Source organism: Rhipicephalus microplus, chromosome 7, assembly GCF_043290135.1.
Source record: "Rhipicephalus microplus isolate Deutch F79 chromosome 7, USDA_Rmic, whole genome shotgun sequence".
NCBI lineage: Eukaryota > Metazoa > Arthropoda > Arachnida > Ixodida > Ixodidae > Rhipicephalus > Rhipicephalus microplus.
The window spans coordinates 22,078,614-22,098,772 of NC_134706.1; the positions used below are offsets into that span (position 1 = coordinate 22,078,614).

Here is a 20,159-nt window from a genome sequence, read left to right on the forward strand (position 1 = left end):
CACCAGTTTTTTTTTGTGAACAAAGGTACATGAAATATTTCCTTAGCTATAATTTGAATTAAATTTTCTGACTCATCACTGATCCTAATGACATAGACATGTTTCAATGCTTCTGGGTAATGCACACTATGGGTGCCACTGAATTTCGCAATTATTGGTCGTACGTTGCAAGGGGTTTCCGCGATAAATGTATACAACGGGTGCATCTTACGTTCACCTCACGTATGTGTTCGTTCAGCTATGAAACGGAAACTTATTCCGCAAAAACAAAGTACTGACTTTTGAATCAGTAGCTCAAAAGGTGGCCATCGCTTCGCACAAGCGAGCGCGTTAACAAAACAAATACGTCGCAATGCGGGTACATAATGTTACGTGTTGACGCTAAATTCAAAGACAATGGTAAGAGAGGAATACAGCAGAGTTGTAAGAGTCATACTTGCTTGATTTAGGGCGTGAGTTTATGAACAAAAAAACAAATAACGCCAACTTCTTTAGAAGTTGACGTTATATAACTACACTATGATTCTTTAGAAGCGACCACATCATGGTGATGTCACGAAGAGACTTTATGAAAAGACGTCTCGCAGCGACGTAATCACTCGACGCCTACATTCGATCAAATGTGGGTCGTTGTCCGAGGCACTGCAACCGGTGAAACCCGGGGTGCGGTCCCTACGCTGTGCAGAAAACTGAAACGAAATGACACACTCCTCGGGCTTGTTGCCCAGCATCAGTTAAGAATAGGTGACGCGTTGTGATGTAGGTGATGAGTAGGTGATGAGTAGGTGATGAGTAGGGGATGCGTTGGTGATGTGTGGAAAACGATTGCTCATTTTCCCGCCTGTTGCCGAACAACGCGCTTATATAGAACGCCGATAACACGAACAGGTGGAGGTGCTCCCGTTAGCTCCGATGGTCATTCACCTTCGCGATGTGAAATGGCTTAAACTTTGTCCTTTATGTGGACAAAATGTATACTTCTTTATTCAAACTGTCAAAGCTATCGGCTTAATAACAATAGCAGCCGCAGTTCTCAGTAGTACCATTGCTGCTGTTCCTGTCGCCAGGAGTCTGGAGTCTGCCATCGCATCCACATCTGCTGTGGGTCCCACCATTGCCAGGGTCTCCACATTAGGTCCGGATCCCAGTAACGTCCCATGGACGATGACGACCCCCACTCAAGGTGATGCGGCCGTTGATTCGGCAGACTCCACAATCCTTGATCATAGCCTAACGTCACGCTTCCGCCGGAACCAGATCGTTGATGGGCGGATTGCCCAAAGATACCTAGTCAGTGTAAAAAATATATGATACATTTGTATGTTTAGTCAAGCACTGGTAATTTTTAGCTCGAGTTAACGATTCACAATGCAGTAATTTTTGTGCTTGCGTGTCTCGCTAATCACATTACGTAAGTAGATTGCGAGGGGCTATAGAAAGCACCAGGTTGATAAGGCCAGCTCTTGATAAAAACTCGTGGGGTAGAAATTATGTGCTAACATTTTTTTGTTATACGTCCTGAAGATCGTATTTACTATGTAGTTATTTATCCGTAATACCACCAGTAGGTACAGAGAGAATAGCGGACGCAACTATGCAGATACGAAGAACACCCGTAATGTAAACCAGGAAGCATAACAAAATGAGTAAGATCAACTTTATGTCGTTAAGCAAGGACAATCGCATGAGGTATTAAATACACATACGGTGATATACATCACTTGCTTTTGAGCCTGACGCAAGTGTGCTTTCTGTTAGCCATCTCTTGCCTTGCCGTCTAAACTATTATTTTCTGCTAAACGAGAGATATCACATTCACGTTTGATAAGGAGAGGGGCAAACATGATCTAAACGTAAATGGCAGGTGTGGCAAGTTAGCCAGGTTGATCGCGTGACATCACATCAGCAGCGTACAAGAAACGGAGGTGAAAGAAAGAGACATGGGCAGGACAACAGCTAACCTTGTCCGTTAGCACGTGTCCTTCTGCGTTAATTTAGGCTGCCTTTGTTTATATATACGCTTCGCATTAAAGTCACACGTAAAATTACCTGCGAAGTACGTAACCGCAAAATTTTACAGATTAAAAAGAAAGAACAGTGCACATGACGAACACTCTTTCAAACCAGTCACCTGCATACAGAGTAAGCTAAATTAGCAATTCTATAAGAATGACTGTGTAATTTGGCTGCATGGTTAACCCTGTGTAAAAGAAGCTGTACGCTCATTGAAATTATGCTGAGTGTTTTGTTAAAAAATGGAAAGCAAATATGAGCAATTTCCGTAACATTCCTCTAGCTGAAAGTTGGCCCGCATGCTTGAATTGTTTTTACACCGGTGTATCATAATTTTGGACTTTTCAATTAGGAAAAATGTTTTTGTATGTTTGTCTGTACACATACTATGGGAATCTTTGTTAACTCATAAATGTTGCAGCTGGCAAGTGTTGGATTGTTTTGTGATATATATATATATATATATATATATATATATATATATATATATATATATATATATATATATACGTACCTATTGAGCAAGCTTTGTCCACCGGCCACAAAGTTCGCAAACGAATACTTTTGTATTCTAGGCTTGTGAACATTCATTTTAATTTTTTCATATATATAAGTATCACCGCAAATGTGCAGAGGTTGTGCAACGCGCAACCATCCCATGGGAAACGTGAGCAAATGTTCATAGCTCGTTTCCACTATGTGAATCACTCGACGGTTGTCACTACTGAAAACTTGAATATAAGCATGGTGCCATGAATATAACAAATAACATCATTCATAGTACCAATCACACTTACCGGTAGACGCAAGAATGCTACAGTTGACCGTACAGGCAAGTGACATGGACAGCAGGCTAATTGCTATGAGACGAGCCATAGCTCTAGATTATGACTGCGTGATTCGTGATGTGTCCCTCTAGATGCAAGTGTGTCTTAAATGGGCAAGAATTTTATTCGTGTTACTTTTCGATTAGCCAGGTTAAAATGAACTCAAGAAAGCGGCGAAGAACAATGCGTTTTAGAATAGTGCCAAAGAGCATGTCGTCTCGATTATTGCCTGGAACAAAAAAGCATTTTTTTTGCTAGGCCCACAAAAATGCCTGACCAACTTAGGAGGACAAGGATAGAACAGTACATTAGCAATGCGAATTCGTTTATAATATCGCTTTTTCACGCAGTTTTAGCATCACAATGGTTGGTAGGGTGTATGCCCATGTACGTTCAACTAACGTTCGAATCTTGCAAGAGTCCCAACTTGTTCGGCCAGCTAAAAATGATCTGTTTGCCGGAAAAAGAATATAGCACCGGAGCCGATGACCTCACACAATGCAGGACAATCTAGCTACAGTATTCATATAAAGAAGACGTGGATATTATGGTGCACTATCATGTAATTACCTTCTATAAAAAGAATCAAATAAACGCATGTTCCAATTCTAGGCACTCATTTGAACTTTTTCTTATGCAGTGAAGGATGAAGCGAACAACCGTTGGCAAAAAGAAAGTAAAAGCAGACAAAGAACTGCGTCACATAGTAATATGCAGAACAATAAAAAAAAACAATGCAGGTGGGACATACTGTGTATTTAAAGGTAGTATCAAGTAACACGCTAATATTTAACCATGCCCAGAAAACATGTCAAGATATGTTTGTGCCTTGTTATGTCTTTTACACGCAACACCTCTTGCAGTGCTTCTTTGAAGAAAAATGGTCACTTCCTTCATACATTCACAGTGCCCCATTTATGAGGAGGAGAGAATACGAAAATGTGGTAAGAAAAGCGTTACGAAGGTCGTACGCCACGTGAGGCACAGGAAGAACATTCGTTACTGTTTAACAAGTTGACATGCATTCGAAGATATGCCGGGACATCTTCGTTTTGCTTCAGCGTGAGCAGAAAGGTTGCCTCTTCCTGACGCGAAATTAATTGTTCTACTATTACAGGATGGAATAACTAACGTACATGGCACGTCTAGGTAGCAGAGTTGTACGGTCGTTTTCAAAATACTGCTAGACAGTCAATTATATTTCAAGGTTTATGCCCCGACACCATGAGTTGACTGTGAGAGCCATAGCAGTGGAGGGCTCCGAAAATGTTGACCATATGGTGTTCTTTAACGCGCATGGACGTCAGGCATAGTATGTGCGTCCACGATTTCGCCTCCATCGCTATGTGAACGCCGTAGCGGGGATCGAACTCGTGACCTTTAGATCGACTATCAAGTCGCCGTAGCCGGGATCGAACTCGTGACCTTTGGATCAACTGTCGAGCCGCCGTAGCCGGGATCGGACTCGTGACCTTTAGATCGACTGTCGAGTCGCCGTAGCCAGGCTCGAACTCGTGACCTTTAGATCGACTGTCGAGTCGCCATGGCCACTGTTGCACCGATGTGGAATAAACACCACTATAAACTATGCTAGGTGGAGAAGCTGATACTAGGGCCAGTTTTCGTATTGCTCAAGGCGGCCGGTGTAGCTAAGGCGATTGGCCCTAGCCATTGACAGTCAAGTTTTATTAATCACTGGCCTTCGACACACCACCAATCGGCGACAATGTAGGCATGCGTTCCGCAAAACCGTTCAATGGCTGTTGCTGGGCAGAGGTACGTGCAACTTTGTTACACAAAGGTCGCACAAAGCGACACTATAGGTGACGTGCCATGTTACAAACAAAACGACCTAAAATCTTGACGATTAATTCATGTATGGAATAAGTAAGTATGAAAAAAAAACCACGTCTGAGAGAACCAGAGGGGGCTGCGCGATATGACAGGTCGGTGACGGAAGCGTGACTGTGATTGGAGCCAATATAAGCCATGTACCTACATGACGTAATTATCTTTTTTGATAACACTGGGATGATTATGATCGAGGAAGTATTTCGCGAATTTATTTTCGTAATAAATGGCCGTTATCATGATATCTAGAATTAAAAAACACGGAAGGAGTGAGTAAGCACGCCCCAAAACCGGGCTTAGTCACCCGCAAGAAAGCTGGAATAAAAGCCTATAGCTTGAAATGAACTACAATACAGAGAAGGTTGCCGCGTTTTCAGGGCTGACGATTCAACGTTTTTCTTTTGCTTTTTAGATCATTTGTGTAGAAAAACTTCTGTATCTACATGAAAATAAAAATCTATAGAAATAAATGAAAGCTTTTGTCTCCCTTTTAGGATTGCCCAAGATCGAGTATTCCGTATGCGTATTCAGCGCCAGCATAAGAATACCTAAAACACTTGCGACTAGAAATTATGCGCATGAGCTTGAGATAGCGACATGAGGGCAATACTTGCCGTCGGGGCCGGTCCCTAAGCCCATGCACGCAAGTGATGTGGTGAGTGTATTCGCCGAAGTATCAACACCGAAACTATGATTTGACATTTGGACCGACGAAATTGCCTGCTCTGCTACACGGCGGCATATTTACCAACATTTGCCGCGACCTAGCATAAACAATGCCTATACTTTATAATAGAAGTTGGCAATAAAACCAAAACTACCGGAATTAGCTATAGATTCAGTGAAATTGTCTAGCTCTGCATCATTTAGGGCATGTAAATAAATGTTTTTAGGAGTGGAGTTCCTCTGGCCGGCACTCCACCGTCGCCGCCGGGCGAAGCTCTCAGCGGCGGGCAAGTGCTCCGAGCAAAACGACTGTTGCGCGCTCCCGGCGAACGGTGACGCTAATTAAGGCTGATGACGACACGCAGCGCCTGCGCAACGCACTTGGTGACGCGGCTCAGCGCACGCTGAAGAAGATTAGAATGTTTTTAAACTTGCCTAATACATGGTGGTTTTTATGCAGATAGTGAGGTGGTGTGACAGTGTTGGGCTTTTCGCTAAAACAGACGTTAGATAAATACGCCGAAAAATGTTTTAATGCATCCTGAATCTTGAACAAAAGCTCACACGCAAAACGTTCGGTAAAAGGCTGAAATGCTAATTTACTTGAATTACTTAGACACTTCTACTAAACAGCTTGTCCCCTGAAATTATGTGGTCGCGTGTTCTGTTTTGCATGAACTGCTGGTCCGATCAAACGCCCCGTCACAAGCGGTAGTATTTAATTAACGTGGGAACATTATTGCGAGCAACCGTTTGCAAACCAAACGACAAAGTGGGAACGAGGAAGTTTTTTCAGCGCGCGAACATAGAAAAAAGGAACAGGGTAGACGAAAAGAGCGTCGTGAACGGTTTCTATGGCGTTCTGAGCAAGGTGGTCCACTCGCAATTAAATGGTCTTCGCCTCAATGAGTCAGTGTGTTGTATAGCGTCTAGTGAGCGTCTAAACTTGAGGGACCACTGCAAGTGAAAAATTCTTGCTGCTTCAGCAAGCAGCTTTGAGTTATTATTTATGGCTGGTTCTGAGATACCCTAACATGTGATGTGCAGTTCGTCGCCATACACCTCCATATACAAAGTTTTCGCTGAAAAACTGGCCTCTGAAATTTGGATGCCAAGTGTACATTGTCCATTGAACTTGACAAATTCGCAAAAATTTCGCAAATTACTCAGAGATTTGTTTTAAATATTCATAGCAAAGTTGACGCTCACTGGATAAAACACAAGAGGCTTTAAAGTTTTATTACCAGTAATATAATGCCCTTCCCAGAGCTTAGGCTATCCTTGTCAAGGATAACTTATTGGTCTTTGTGCTTATATTCAAAGGTGTTTTTGGTTGGTGACGTCACGTGATGTGGTGTGGCTGTCGCACTTGTTACCTGCATAAAAAGTTAAGAAAAGCGAAAAACACGTTTGCGCAGCTAAACCCTGTCATGTGACGTTACGAGCGAATCTTTTGAAGGTGAGGTACCACAAATCATAATTCGCCTTTGACGAAGTTCAGGAATCTACGCAGCAGCCAGCACTTCCGAGTCACCTCAGTTGTGTTTATGCAAGCTCAATAGCGTTTTGAATAGGGCATTATGAACTGTAGCGCAACAAAGACAGGTTCATGTGTTTTAGAGCAGTGCGATGCACCGATACTTCGATGGGAACGGCAATGCGTCGCAGGTGATGATAAAGTAACCCAAATTGTTTCACAAATTTCTGAGATAACACATTTTGTGGCTTTCCATCTGGAGTAGGACATGTTGTGCAAATGTACGGGCAGTAAGAATAGAGGTGAGCTAAAGCTTCATTTCTTGTGGCGGGAAGTACACGTGTGCTTATACTCTGTAGAGCAATATACTGCTTCACGACCGGCATAAAGATAGAACTAACCAAGGTACATTGAAGGCCTGGGGCATTGTTCTGTCCCTAAAACGCTGGTGCGTCAGCAATGCTATTGTCTTCAGAGATGTATAAAGAGAAAGCTCGCCTATCGTTTCAGGTAAACCAACAAATGCGTCAGAGGGCACTGGGTGACCATTGTTCTCCTGACAGTCTTGTTTTCAATCCACATAGCCAGGGTAGGAGGAAAAGTATACGTGCCCAAGAAAGCTAAATGTATTACGATGCCAGCATCGATTATTATTATCTTTGTTATCAAAGTAATACTAACACAAATGCTAATAATAGAATAATATTTCATTTAATGCAAACATTTTCTTCCATTCTGAAGATACAGAATACTGAATAAATAAGGAACCCTGAAGACAGTCTAGGATTTGAAGCTTGGTCTCCTGAGTTTGAGCCCAGTATTCCACCATTGAGCTACGCAGTTGCTGAAAACTCGGCTGTAATGTGCTTGTATTCAGGTTTCATGTTGGGAAAAGAATCACGTTAATGTGTGTAATAAAGCGTTTTAGAACACCAAAGAAACAACCAGGCGTCCAACAACGGGACTTGCGTAACGAGTGGGTCTTCGATTGCTCCAACCCATTACACTGGCGTTGGGCGTAATTCTTCAGCGCCGTCCGCCCCAGCATGAAAAAAATTGCTCAAAGTTCCTTGCAAGGGCGTAGCAGGTACCACGCTACTATGAAGAATGAGAAAGAAAGAAAGAAAGAAAGGAAGAAAGAAAAAAGAAAGAAAGAAAGAAAGAAAGGAGGACTGAAATTTGGTGCCTCAGTTTCGGGACATCGCCACAGGGTTGCATTTAATGCCGTTTGCGATTATATTCAGGCATTCAAACGTATTCCATTGTGATCTTCAATCAAATAATTATTGTTTGGTATCTTTAGAAAATTCTAAATGGTGAGGTGAAATAAACGCAGCTGTGTGGTAATCACAACACCTGAAATCTAAAAATTTCTCAAATTGTCTTTTCTATTTTTTTCTTCGTTTACTATTTTTTCATGTGGTTTTCCTCACATTATACATATTATAATACAAATTGATTTTCACACATAGTTATAATAGTCACAGAAAAAGTGCACTACATTTTTTTGGCCAATCCCACTGGGTGGGTGTGAGCGATGAATACAGGGAAACAAACAAACAAACAATGGCTCCCTGCTAGACAAGAAGATTATTTATGGCGCAGTGGGTAGCCTGAAATTATGCTTATAGCAGTTGCTCGAAGAGTGTATGAAAAGACTGTAGAAAGGCCGCTCTTACAGCTCTCGCTGATACAGCGTTGCGTGTTCCGCGGTGACCTGGCGCTTTCTTTTTTTTATTTTGTCCACCCTTCGTGCTTAAGCAGTGCGCAGGAAGTGCTAGCTAGCACAATTTTCAGTTCACTCTCGTCTTTCGTGCTTTTTATTGCCTCCTTTGTGCTCGAGTAGCACACCGCAAGTTTCATGCTGCTTGCCTTTCTTCGTGTGGCATTCCAGTTTGTAGCTATTACATTCATTACTTCGTGCTTTCGAAAAAAGCGAGATTTTTTTTCTCCTGCAGAGGGCCTGTATTACACTCCCATTTGTGAAAAATAAACGGTGCCTTCATGTAAAGGGTTCTCTCTGTGCAGTTATATTGTACCTCTGTACAACGTGTTCGTGCCATTTAAACTTGTTTATTCATGCAAACTAAGGAGTCAACGCTCACTTGCTGTGCTCGACGAGATCGCACAAACCACCCAATCACGAGATAAGCATGCGCCTACATGCGATCCCGTTCTTTATAAGCACACGCGCATCGCCACGCGCAGGGTGCTGACTTTGAAAGCGTGCCTTTCACACCCTTCGCCACATCTCGCCAGGAATAACAACACACTGAGGTTGCCGATCTCTTAGTACCACAAGCGGTAAATAGCGTATATAAAAATTGGCCCCGTATTTGCATTTAATCTAAAAATGTTGCCGAAAGACGATATCTTGCGTGAGAGAGTGAACAAAACATTTATTTGATGTTCTGCGCAAGAAAATCGCTGAATGGTATTCTAGAGGCGCTCCGTTATAGTGCCTCGAACGGGCAGCGGAGGCGAACGAGCACATCGAGTCACGTCAAACGTGAGACATGAGCGCCATCTGGCAGTTTTCCTCGAAAACAAAGTTTGTGGCTCTTAGACGGGTGTGCGCGCCCGTCTCAGAGTTGATAAAGTGTACAACGCATGGCGACGGGTAGGTGCCACCACCGTCTCGTTTTAGCAAAGCGTTGGAAACACTCTCCTTTTCGTGCAAGCGTGATAAGCGCTACGGTCCCTAAAATTACTTATATATGCCTGTTATAGTAAAAAACGCACATTCAGAATATATACGTGTTTTTATGGTGCCCCAGACATGCACAATAATTGCTTTTTAATTGACAATTGCACAAGTATGAACGCTGAACCTTGAGCAACATTGGTGGGCGCTGCAGATGGGGTCAACCGTTTGAAGTACCCAATGCTGTTAAGAGTGAACAAACAGACAAATGTACAGACAGACAGACAGACAGACAGACAGACAGACAGACAGACAGACAGACAGACAGACAGACAGACAGACAGACAGACAGACAGATGGACGGACGGACGGACAAACAAACAGACCAAAATTTTTGCTTTGAAGGTCCCCAAGAAAGACTATCGTGTTTAAAAGTTCACCCTTAGAGAGGTTAGGACAGTACGCTTTGTGATGAGATTGGTTCGAGGCGCACGTTGCGGAGAGAAGGGCCATATAGAGGTTATGTCACGGAAAAACGTCAGTGGAGCTTGGTGGATCCCGGCATAAAACACTTTCGTGTTAAAAAGGAGTGTCTGGTCCAGTGGCTAACACATTAGCTTCCAAGACATGTGACTCTGGCCTCAAACACAGTTCCACCAGCAAAACTCATTTGTTTCATTCAGCCATTTCTGAATTCCTTGGAGATGTCTTGTAGTGCGGTAGTTTCTTTTACTGATGCATGGGCGGTGCTAGAGGTCATCCTTTACTATTGTTGAAGTACAGTAGAGTTGCCTAGATGGCACTTATGTCTTCGGTGAAGGCACGAATCAACACGCTGGACAATACCACATAGCAGCTCCGCTTTGAAGGGACTAGGACTGGTAGCGATAGTGTCTTGAAGGGGGAAGGCAAGTGGTCTATTCCAGCTGCCGCATAACACTGAAGCTCAACCTATCCACGAAGCCTCTATATTCATAAATCCCAGTTATGTGTTGGTTTCTTACAGTGCAATATAGTGCACTGGAATGTCAGTTAACAAGAGCGTGTGTAATCTGCATTTGAGGTTTTGTCCCGTGCTTTGGTTGGTAGAATAGATTAGAGAGACTGAACGCGCTGTTTTACGCAATGTAGGTGAATAGTGATTGTTTTGCAATCTCCTAAATAAATTTACGGGCTGAACGAAAACCAGGTTAACATGTACAAACTTTGCGTTCCGCCCATTTTCTTTATGCTGTATGGTTACCGCAAACCGATGATGTTATTCACCTCAGCTAGACAATGTAACAATGGGCTTGCAATATGAAGACTGATGGTTATGTTACGTGCAAAGTTAAACTAACAATGAATCGGGGGCTTTCCAAGCTGACTAAACATTACATAACGACGCACTTTATAATCTGTTTAACCATCCGCAAAGACCAAAAAATTATCTGCGTAATTGTGGTTGGATTAGCAAATGCGTGGAATCAGCACAATAGCTTTTGTTTACCAGGGTTCTTGCGGTCTGTGTGCGGATACGTTGAACTATTGCGCCACTTCGTAGGTGAAAAAAAAATTCTGCTGTGGCAGTAACATATTACATGTATTTCTATGTCTGTTTCCTGTCTCTGTACATACGACTTTTTTCGATAATGTGACTCTACTTGAAATACACAAAAATTACTTCGAGTGACATAACAAACACATTTATTAAAGTGTTTATCATGTTAGCTGCTGAAAACAGCTGTCATTCAACTAAAGGACACTGAACTAACAGAAACGCTGTAGGGTTGGATATCTCATCAACTTCTCAACGCCTTGTTAAACGGCTCAACGCAAAAAGCAGACACAACTCAGACACATCTCCGAATTGACAAGGACCTTCGCTGGTTCTCCTAAATTCAGTGTGTGATGCGTAAATTTTAGGCGTTGAGGAGTTTAATGATGAAATATCATCCAGGCCAGCCAAAACTTTAGCAAGAATTGTCTGCCTTAAGAACGTCTATCATGTTGTGTTCATACTTACTTCGAAGATTAGTTGTGAGTATTGTGAGAATGATTTCATGTGACCTTTTTTTTATTTCATAAAGTAGCATTTCAGCCTCTCAAATTACTCTCTATTTGGTGAGGGCGGAGAAAAAAAGGGAACAGTGAAAATACTTTGTTAAACAGTTGGTCGAAGGATGAAGGGTATGAATTGTAAAAGTTTGTTGATTGCATTTCTGTAGAATACAGGCCAAAATTCGAAATGTGTGTTCGCAATAATGCAGCGATCATACTTTTGTGTTGAACTACATATTTATTGCAATTACTGACGTAAACATTATTTACATGTATGAGACATGACATAACATTGCTTGCATTATCTTCTGTTTGGGCCATCATTCGAGTAGATACAATGATTTTGCTAGGATTTATTTTTGTATCTTCCAACGTCGGCTATTTTCCAATTAGAACGCTGCTATACTCTGACTGAAAACGTTCAGTTTGTGTTTTAAGTCGCCGATTACTGTGTTGGATCTTGAAAACACGCATAATATATGTCTTTCTCTCATGTTTTTCATGCTATTAGTTGTATAACGAGTTTTGTTTTCATTATTGTACTGTAATTCCAATTCTTGAATTTTAACCTACTTTATGTTCTCGGTCTGGAATCGCCTTTGTGTATTCTTGTTCGCCCCCCCCCCCTTATGTAATACGCCGTCAGGGGCCCTTAAGGGAAATAAATGATGATGATATAAACGTGAGAGGGTGGATGGTAGATGCTTTTCATTAAAATAAGATACACACAGATACCAATAACAGTAATGTGTCCCGCTTAGTAAGCGAATAACAGTATTTATTTTCAGACTGTTGCGTTTGCTGAGAGCACAAGTACTTTTGTTCACCGAGGCTTTTACCATTGGAAGAATCGTTGTTGCGTCATCATTTTCTGCTGGCGACCATCACCTTCATCGCCTTCAGCTGCACCCAGGCCACTACCACCAGTGTTACCAGAGATGCCTCCGCTGCCTCTTCCAACAATACCACCAAATGATCCGCGCCCAGCTTCTAAGGCACTGTTGAAGATTCCTTGGCCTCCACCGCCAGAGCTTGTACCAAATTCACCACCACTTGCTCCAAAGGCGTCGTCCAATCCACCGATACCTTCCCGACCACCTCTGAAAACTCGCCGATCTTCCGATTCTTCACGGCCCTCGTTGCTTCCGCCACTAAACCTACTACCAATTGTACCAATTGTTCCTGCCAGGCCACCTCTTAATATTTCTGGTTTCTCCATTCCTCCGCGACCTTCGTTGATTCCGCCGCTGAAGCTACTTCCAATACCTCCGCTAATTTCTTCTGAACCTCCTCTGAGAGCTCGTAGGCCTTGAATTGCACCCCCACCTTCACTGCTTCCGCCACCGAAGGTACGACCCATTCCTCCGCGCAACCCTTGCAGGTGACCTCTCCGAGCCCGTTGGCCTACCATTCCTCCGATGCCACTCTGACCTCCCCGGCCGAAGCTACCAATGAGCCCACCAATTCCACCTTCACCACCTGCAATACTACCACTGCCTTCTTCAGATTCCCGATCCAAATTACCATTTTCGTTTTCGAGCCCACCGTCGAGACCACCGGAGCCTCCCTGCCTGTTAAGACGCAGACGCAATGTGCGCCTGACGGCAACAATATTTCCTCGAAGGCGATTAAGCAAGCCACTACTGTCATCTTCGCGGTTGCCGCTAGTACCTCTTCGTCCTCCAATCAGTCTGATTACGCGAGTACCACCACTCCCAGCCCGGCCTGTTGTCATCCCGTTCAGGGTGAGCCGAATAACTCTCGTTAGTGGGAAGCTGCTGCCACCTCTGCGCAAAATTATCCGTCGGACGACGCTACCGCCGAGGTTGCCGCCACTACTTTCAACATTGTTGGAATTGCTGCTGCTGCTGAGGTATCCACTTCCACCACTTTCACCACTTCTACCACCTGCTAAACACATAAGAGTTTGAGGCAGTAATCAATTGATATGTCTATATACAAGAGCTCTGAATCACATTGTAGCATATTTATAGGATGATATAAACAAGGTGCAGTCCTTGGGTTTTATACGCGAAAACTAAGGGTTAGTGATTGCCCGTGGTTTTGTTTCTATCGTGTACAGTTCACGCTGCATGGGTGTAATATTGACTGCTACACTTCGCAGCACAGCTGAAATAACCTTTAGAAGAAAAGTTTGCCACTGAATGACATGGCTATCTAGAAGAAAAGTTTGCCACTGAATGACATGGCTATCTCGAGTGATTTCCTACAACAGCATTTACATTAAGGAAACAATGTCACACTTCAATTCGTAAGTACAACATGCGTGGACACACACACACTGCGCTGAACTTGCAACCAATTGTCGAGTATGACAGTACGTCCAGCCCATGCAATAACTTTACCACCTAGGCAACAGAGAAAGTAAGTTACAATGCAGACTCTCATAAGATAAGAGGAAAAAAATTGCCACATGCGCAGTAATTTCAGTTCCTTTGTCGACAGAACAGTGAATAGTTTGGTAGCAATTACGTGAGCCACTCTGGCGGCCCGTTCTGCAGATATGACCAGATGAGTTCATTTACACTAATTTTGGTCTGGGACACTCATAGCTTGAACCCATCAACTGCAGCTGCATGTTTGGCAATGGCGAGACAATTGTATACCATGCGGTTGTTTTCTCGCTTTAGCACTCTGTTCACACAATCCACTTGCAGATATCTGCGGGTATGTTTTTGCTACTTAGCAAGTTGCCGTACACAGCACCGTTATATACCTTCAAGCTATATACCATTTTACAGTTTTCTTTAAGAAATAAGTGCTAAGAGATGCATTGGCATACTGTATAGCCTACATCTTCTCCATGAGCTACTCTACCTCCAATCAAAGTAAGTTCGGCAGTCATCGCTTACACTAAATATGAAACTCTATATTAGGACTGTGTGCTATTGCGTAATATATGTTCCAATATTTTGCAACGTGGAAATGTCAATGAAATTGGTCGCTATTTCACTGCCTGCTTGTCGCTTTCGTTTTCGCTTAATTCTGGCATTTACCAAACGATGCAGTTATACACAATCGTGTAAAGACTTGCAGAATAGAACAGAGGAATAGTTTGACACCTGATTTGCATAGCTTTATAAAAAGAATTTAGAGCAAGCAGGCAACGTGATAACTAGTGTCAGGCCTCAATCACATATTCAGGATACCAACTGCAAAATAACATGACGTATGGGAGGTACGGAGACATTAAGAACTGGTTATTACAAATGCCCACAGAAACGGTTGTAAGTTCACTCGATAAGGATACCTTTCACTGGCAAGGCCGGCTGTGCTTGTACAATTAAAAAAAGTGGGCGTTGTTTCTTACTTCAATGCGCTTGCCTCCTAAGTATCGGGATAACGTAACCATTATCATTGCGTGCACTCAACGCTCTGCATCGTAACTTTATCTGCTGCCTAGGTGGTTATGTTAATGCATGTTCTTCACCTCGTGTCGTACTCGACAAAATGTACGGCAGCTAGTGAAGCGTAAATTCTTTAGCATACACAATGTTCACAAATAGTCGCTGTACGCGCCGCCGTATATCTTACTTGGACATTGAACGGAATATGACAGTGACAGCCTACTTTCACAAGAAAAGCTGAACTTTAACGTGTACCGATGACAAGTCTCACAAAGACGCAAGATCTGAACTGAGATAGGCATACACGACACCGGCCACGTAGCACTGACCCCATGCCCTGTTTTGCTACGGTGAGCAACCGAATATATAAAACAACAAACTGATCGTCTCGTGATAAGACCTTTGTGTGCATAAAATTTACTGACCATTGGCAAAGCCGTCATTGTCATCATCGCCTAGGCTTTGCGGTGACAGCCGCTGCTGATTGGAAGTTGCGTATGCTATTATAACGGCCAGAATGCAAATAACGAAGAGGCGTGCCATGGTGACACTGAGCTCGCGTGGTAAAATCTTTTCCCAAAACAAGGCACGTTGCTTATATGCACGAATGTTACTTAGTTTTGTACGTTAGGCACTACATGTCAGCTCACAGAGAAAAACGACAGCTGAATCCTCCTCATTGCTAGAACGTATAAACACGTAATGCAAACATTGAAATACCAAATAAGAAATGCTTGTTCTGCTCAGCTGAAACAATAAAAAAACAAAAATATGCTAGCACATTCGCTGACATCTCTCCAGGGAAAGTGACCTCATCTTGTCTGGCTGACAGGGTCGAGACGGACTCACGAGCCAGTGTTTACTCAATGATGGATTTCGGTAGCCTCAGCAAAAGAGAACAGACTGTTACGTAAGGTGAGGTAACTTAAGAGGGTAAAGACAGATGGTGCAGGTGTGATTTCTCTATCAGTAGCACAGCAGACAGGTGGTGCCAAAAAAGCAAGAAGGCTTATCCTATCCCTACGCTGCAGAAAACACCACGATAATAATGTCATTTTACTGATTCAGTAGTGTTTGCGTTATTGTAATATTGATCAACAAGTCGTAGCCTAGCCTGACAGTTATGATGCATGATGATTCCCTAACGCGAACGTAAAACAATCACTGGAATGGTGCATGTCTTAACGTGCACCACTAAACCATAAGGAGTGACAGCGTCGTTGTACCAGCGATGCAACAAATGTGAATGCACAAAAGAGGAACGCCTTCCTGCAATGCCCAGCTACGACGCTGCACATGAGCGATCTGGTCGGCGCCTTGAGCTGGCATCTTCTCATCGACTAGAAGAATAAAAATTAAAATAGTGACAAATAGTTTGTGTTCTAAGTGTAAGCCGAATCCACGAAGTTTCATACTAGAATTTTGCGACGCTGGTTCTGTTGTCTGGCATGCCATTGCGACCTAATAATAGTAATAGTGACATTGCGCAGTGAGCTAACTCCTCAATACCCTTGTTACACCGGCAGCTTAAACCACGGTTAGCATAACCGTGGTTTAAGCTGCCTGCATGTCATATCTCCGAATCACGGTTTGCAGGGGTGACACACGGGAGCTCCGATGAGCTCCCGTGATGCGAGTGCCCCGACACGCCGGAGCGCGCTCTTACTCTCCACTCACTCTCCGCTACTCCGCCCGTATTACCTGCTCGGGTTGCTAGGGCGAGGATAAGCGCGCGCACCCACAGCAGTTGCAAGGCGAGAGGGAGTGGGAGCAGAGAGGTAACACCTGTTGGCGCGTAGACACCGACGGACGCCTGACACGACCCGACAAAGAAATCCATTCGGGATAAAAATCACACGCACAAGAACCCGATTAAGAGCTCGGTCGTCTCTACATTAACCTTTTGTATTACAAGTGCTTCAGATGAAAGGGAAGTGGGAAGATAAGAAGGACGCACGCACATGTGTGTTGTGGATCCAGATGAGCTAATGCCTTGAACAACAATGGTGCTATGTGGAGAAAACAAAACAGCTTGGATTTATTCACGCTATGCAAAGTGGATTCTTCCTAGAACTAGAAAGACACTAATGTGGTGGGGACGTCTGATGTCTCCAAGATAACAGGAATATAATGAAGTATATGCTGCTGAAATATGCGCATGGGCATACGTGAGAGAAACTATACAAATTTTCATGGCCCCTAACAGACTTGCTGAGAATGAAAATTTAGACCCTAAAATTTTGGCTGACATGCACCCCTGAAAATTAGGCAGTAGCAGTTTGGTCATTGGTTTCTGCTCCTCACAGGACGGTACTCTATATTGTCACGTACTTTTTTTTAAACACACATATGGGCAACTGAGAAAAAGTATCCAAAGCATTATTAGGAAAATAATAAACTTTTTATTACAAATTTTTTTAAGAGTGAGAATTTCTCAAGTTTTCATTGCGCGGGTAGCGCGAAGAGAAATCATCATCATAATCAACCACTACGCACTGACTTAGTCCTTAACATAGGCTTCGTATCTTGTTGAATTTTGAACTAGATCTGCGAGCAATGAAACGGGATGCTCACACAAATGAATCCAAGAGTTGGGTCAGTCGTTTTCACAAATGCTTCAGTTGTGCAGTGAAAGGTGACGGCAAACTTCGTATATTTTCGAGGGACCTGCAGCTGCGTAGTCTACTGCCAGCTGAAAGGACGCTCAACATGAAGTCTCGATGATTTGTTTACAGGCTTGTGCTGCGCTGTCATTAGTCCGATTTGTAAGCGTAACTCAAACTCAGCGCTAACTATATACGAAAGAACGAAACACTATTAGCTGGCCTGAGAAAAAATACGGCCCTCGTGTAAAGTTCACTAGGCCTCACTAATAAACATTGATAATTTTGTAATTTTGCAAACAAAATCCCTTTCGTCGAGACAAAAATTTAACTACTTTGCTCCTCATATAAACCTACGCTGCCCTAAGTGATGGTAATTAGGTTACCTGCGTCGTACGTCATCTAAATCTCCGAAATGCACCAAGTAACTGTTGTATAAAACGCTGATACACCTTATACTAGAATATACTCCATGTGTCTGGAACCCGTATATAACATGCGACGTCAACTAAATTGAGTCTGTTCAAAGGAAGGTGGTTCGTTTCATTTGCCATCGCTACGATCATAACTTTTCACCTTCATCAGCAATGACTTCCTTGAAACTCTCTCTCCTATCCACCAGACGGGATACCGATTCTTTGAAGCTATTGCACTCATTTCTTCACTCATCTTGTCGACTATCATCAGATGATTACATCTCATATGCTGATACTCTTTCAACTAGGCGTTACCACAGCCTCAACTTAAAGCCTTTCTTTACACACACGAACATTTTCTTGAACAGTTTTTCTCCTAGAGTTATTGAAATGTGGAATGACTTACCCGGTAGTATTCGTGAATTATTGTTGTCAGAATTTGTTGACGCACTGTTATAATAAATCGTTTTTTGATGTCAACCTTGTAATCAGTCTATTTTGTTAATGTAAATGTACCCCACTCCTGCAATACCCCTGTATTGGGCTGCAGTATTTGAAAATAAACAAATAAATAAACAGTACAGCTTGTTAGTGTACATGCTTTGTAGTTGCCCTACTTTAAAACCGTCTATATTATTTACCAGAATCTCTGGTAGGAAACTTTGAGGAGTGACAATCACAGGACCAACTTATAGGCCTCTTAAACGGCCTGCGGAAGGTCGGATGACCATGGTTTTCTGTCCTCGATGCAGGTGCGGCCCGCAGCTACGACATTGCAGTTCCTTAGCCCCATAATAAAGTTCAATGACCGCATGACCAAGGATTACTATTTCCGGAGTTTCCGACAATGTGAATACAGCATTAAATTTATACTTGTTAAATTGATGTGGTGTTTACTGCATTGATTCACTTTTGCGTGCTCGTTATTTAGTAGTCCAACATATTGTTTTAAGCGAACAATTTGAAAGAAAATTGTTGACTACATTCCCGAGTAGTTTTTAAATAAACTACAACATGTATTTCGTAGTCTTAAAATGTAACAGGTTAATCTGAGCGCCACACCTGAATAGTGGGAAGTTGAACAGCTCTCCTAAGTATCAATATATGTGTGCTCTAAATAAAGCGTGCAAGAGTTTTACATGAATGACAACATTTCTTTACTGAATTTCAAACCAGTTTCATTACTTTTAGAACGCAATATAGTGACGTGAGACTTTTACTTTCATAGAACTGTATTTTTAATCTACGTTGTTCACATTTTTCAAACATGGAAAAGTAAACAATATATCAATGTATGAACCTTCTACGAATCTTCTTCACCTCTGCCTTTGTCGTGAGGTGACCTAGTATAGAGTTCACGCGCATTACTTTTGCTTACGTGGCGTTGCGCTAAGTGCAACGATACAATTCTTCAGGATTCACACAATAGCGCGCATACGTTGCCCTGTAGTGTTTCCTTGGACAGCGCACCTTGAACGTTTTCGAACAATGCTTCCTATGCACACTGCGTACTTAATATTATCGCTGTTTTCTTTTTCATGTTTGCCTCTGAGGTCTCAATAGTTCGCTTTGTGTTAGAGCTTCTCCGGTCGAGTGCGTTACCTCTCTTTGACCAACACTTTCCTTTTTTTTGTGAATCTTTAAACACTCTGACCTCATTTGCTTCCTACCCTGCTCGTTTTTGCTTATCCTCATTGTGCGCACGGCATGCATGTTTGGTGACTTGGCGGCGATAAATTTGGCTATGCAAAATGTCTAAACGTTATGACGTAGCACTACGGAAAAACACAGAACAAGTGCGGACGTTTATATGATAAAATTATCTTTTGAATAATATAATGCCGGTTTTACATACAACGACGGCCAAATATCTTTAGCTTTATTAATTGTCCTCTCAGAATGTTCATTATCATTTTCAGTGAAACAACGAATAGCATATAATCACGGTACACTCCTAAGGGGGTCTTGCTCAAAATGCTATTTACAAGAAACCAGACATTCTCCTTATGGTTTAATCGATATAGCCGGTATTTAGGCAGAGCCTGATTGAGAGTTTAGAAATGGTGTACTTAGGTATAAGTATACTAGTTTACTGAGGTTTGCACCTTTGAACTTCGATTCTATTCCACTGAAGCAAGAAAAAGCACGCAATGTGGGGGCTCTAACGAATTGATATTCAGTTGGATATAAATGAGTAATGATGGATCATTTGATTTGATTATAAGTGAAACATCTAAAACGAGATTGGAACATA

The 20,159-nt window shown here is 42.6% G+C and overlaps 1 protein-coding gene and 1 long non-coding RNA gene across 3 annotated transcripts; both read right to left on the reverse strand.

Annotated features, from left to right (window-relative positions):
• Positions 1 to 956: 956 nt before the first annotated feature.
• Positions 957 to 2,990, reverse strand: LOC142767336 (uncharacterized). The gene is made up of 2 exons (XR_012884824.1): positions 2,811 to 2,990; positions 957 to 1,287 (listed from the first exon to the last, which is right to left on the reverse strand). It is a non-coding gene; the product is annotated as an uncharacterized LOC142767336 (long non-coding RNA).
• A 9,272-nt stretch (positions 2,991 to 12,262) lies between these two features.
• LOC119179343 (uncharacterized) lies at positions 12,263 to 15,487 on the reverse strand. 2 transcript variants are annotated; one of them, XM_075868824.1, is made up of 2 exons: positions 15,312 to 15,487; positions 12,263 to 13,426 (listed from the first exon to the last, which is right to left on the reverse strand). In XM_075868824.1, the coding sequence occupies exons 1-2, from the start codon at positions 15,427 to 15,429 to the stop codon at positions 12,354 to 12,356; spliced, it is 1,191 nt and encodes a 396-aa protein (XP_075724939.1). In that variant the 5' UTR covers positions 15,430 to 15,487; the 3' UTR covers positions 12,263 to 12,353. The 2 variants fall into 2 exon arrangements, with proteins under 2 accessions (XP_075724939.1, XP_075724938.1); XM_075868823.1 differs by having other exon boundaries at positions 12,263 to 13,429; positions 15,312 to 15,483.
• Positions 15,488 to 20,159: the final 4,672 nt, after the last annotated feature.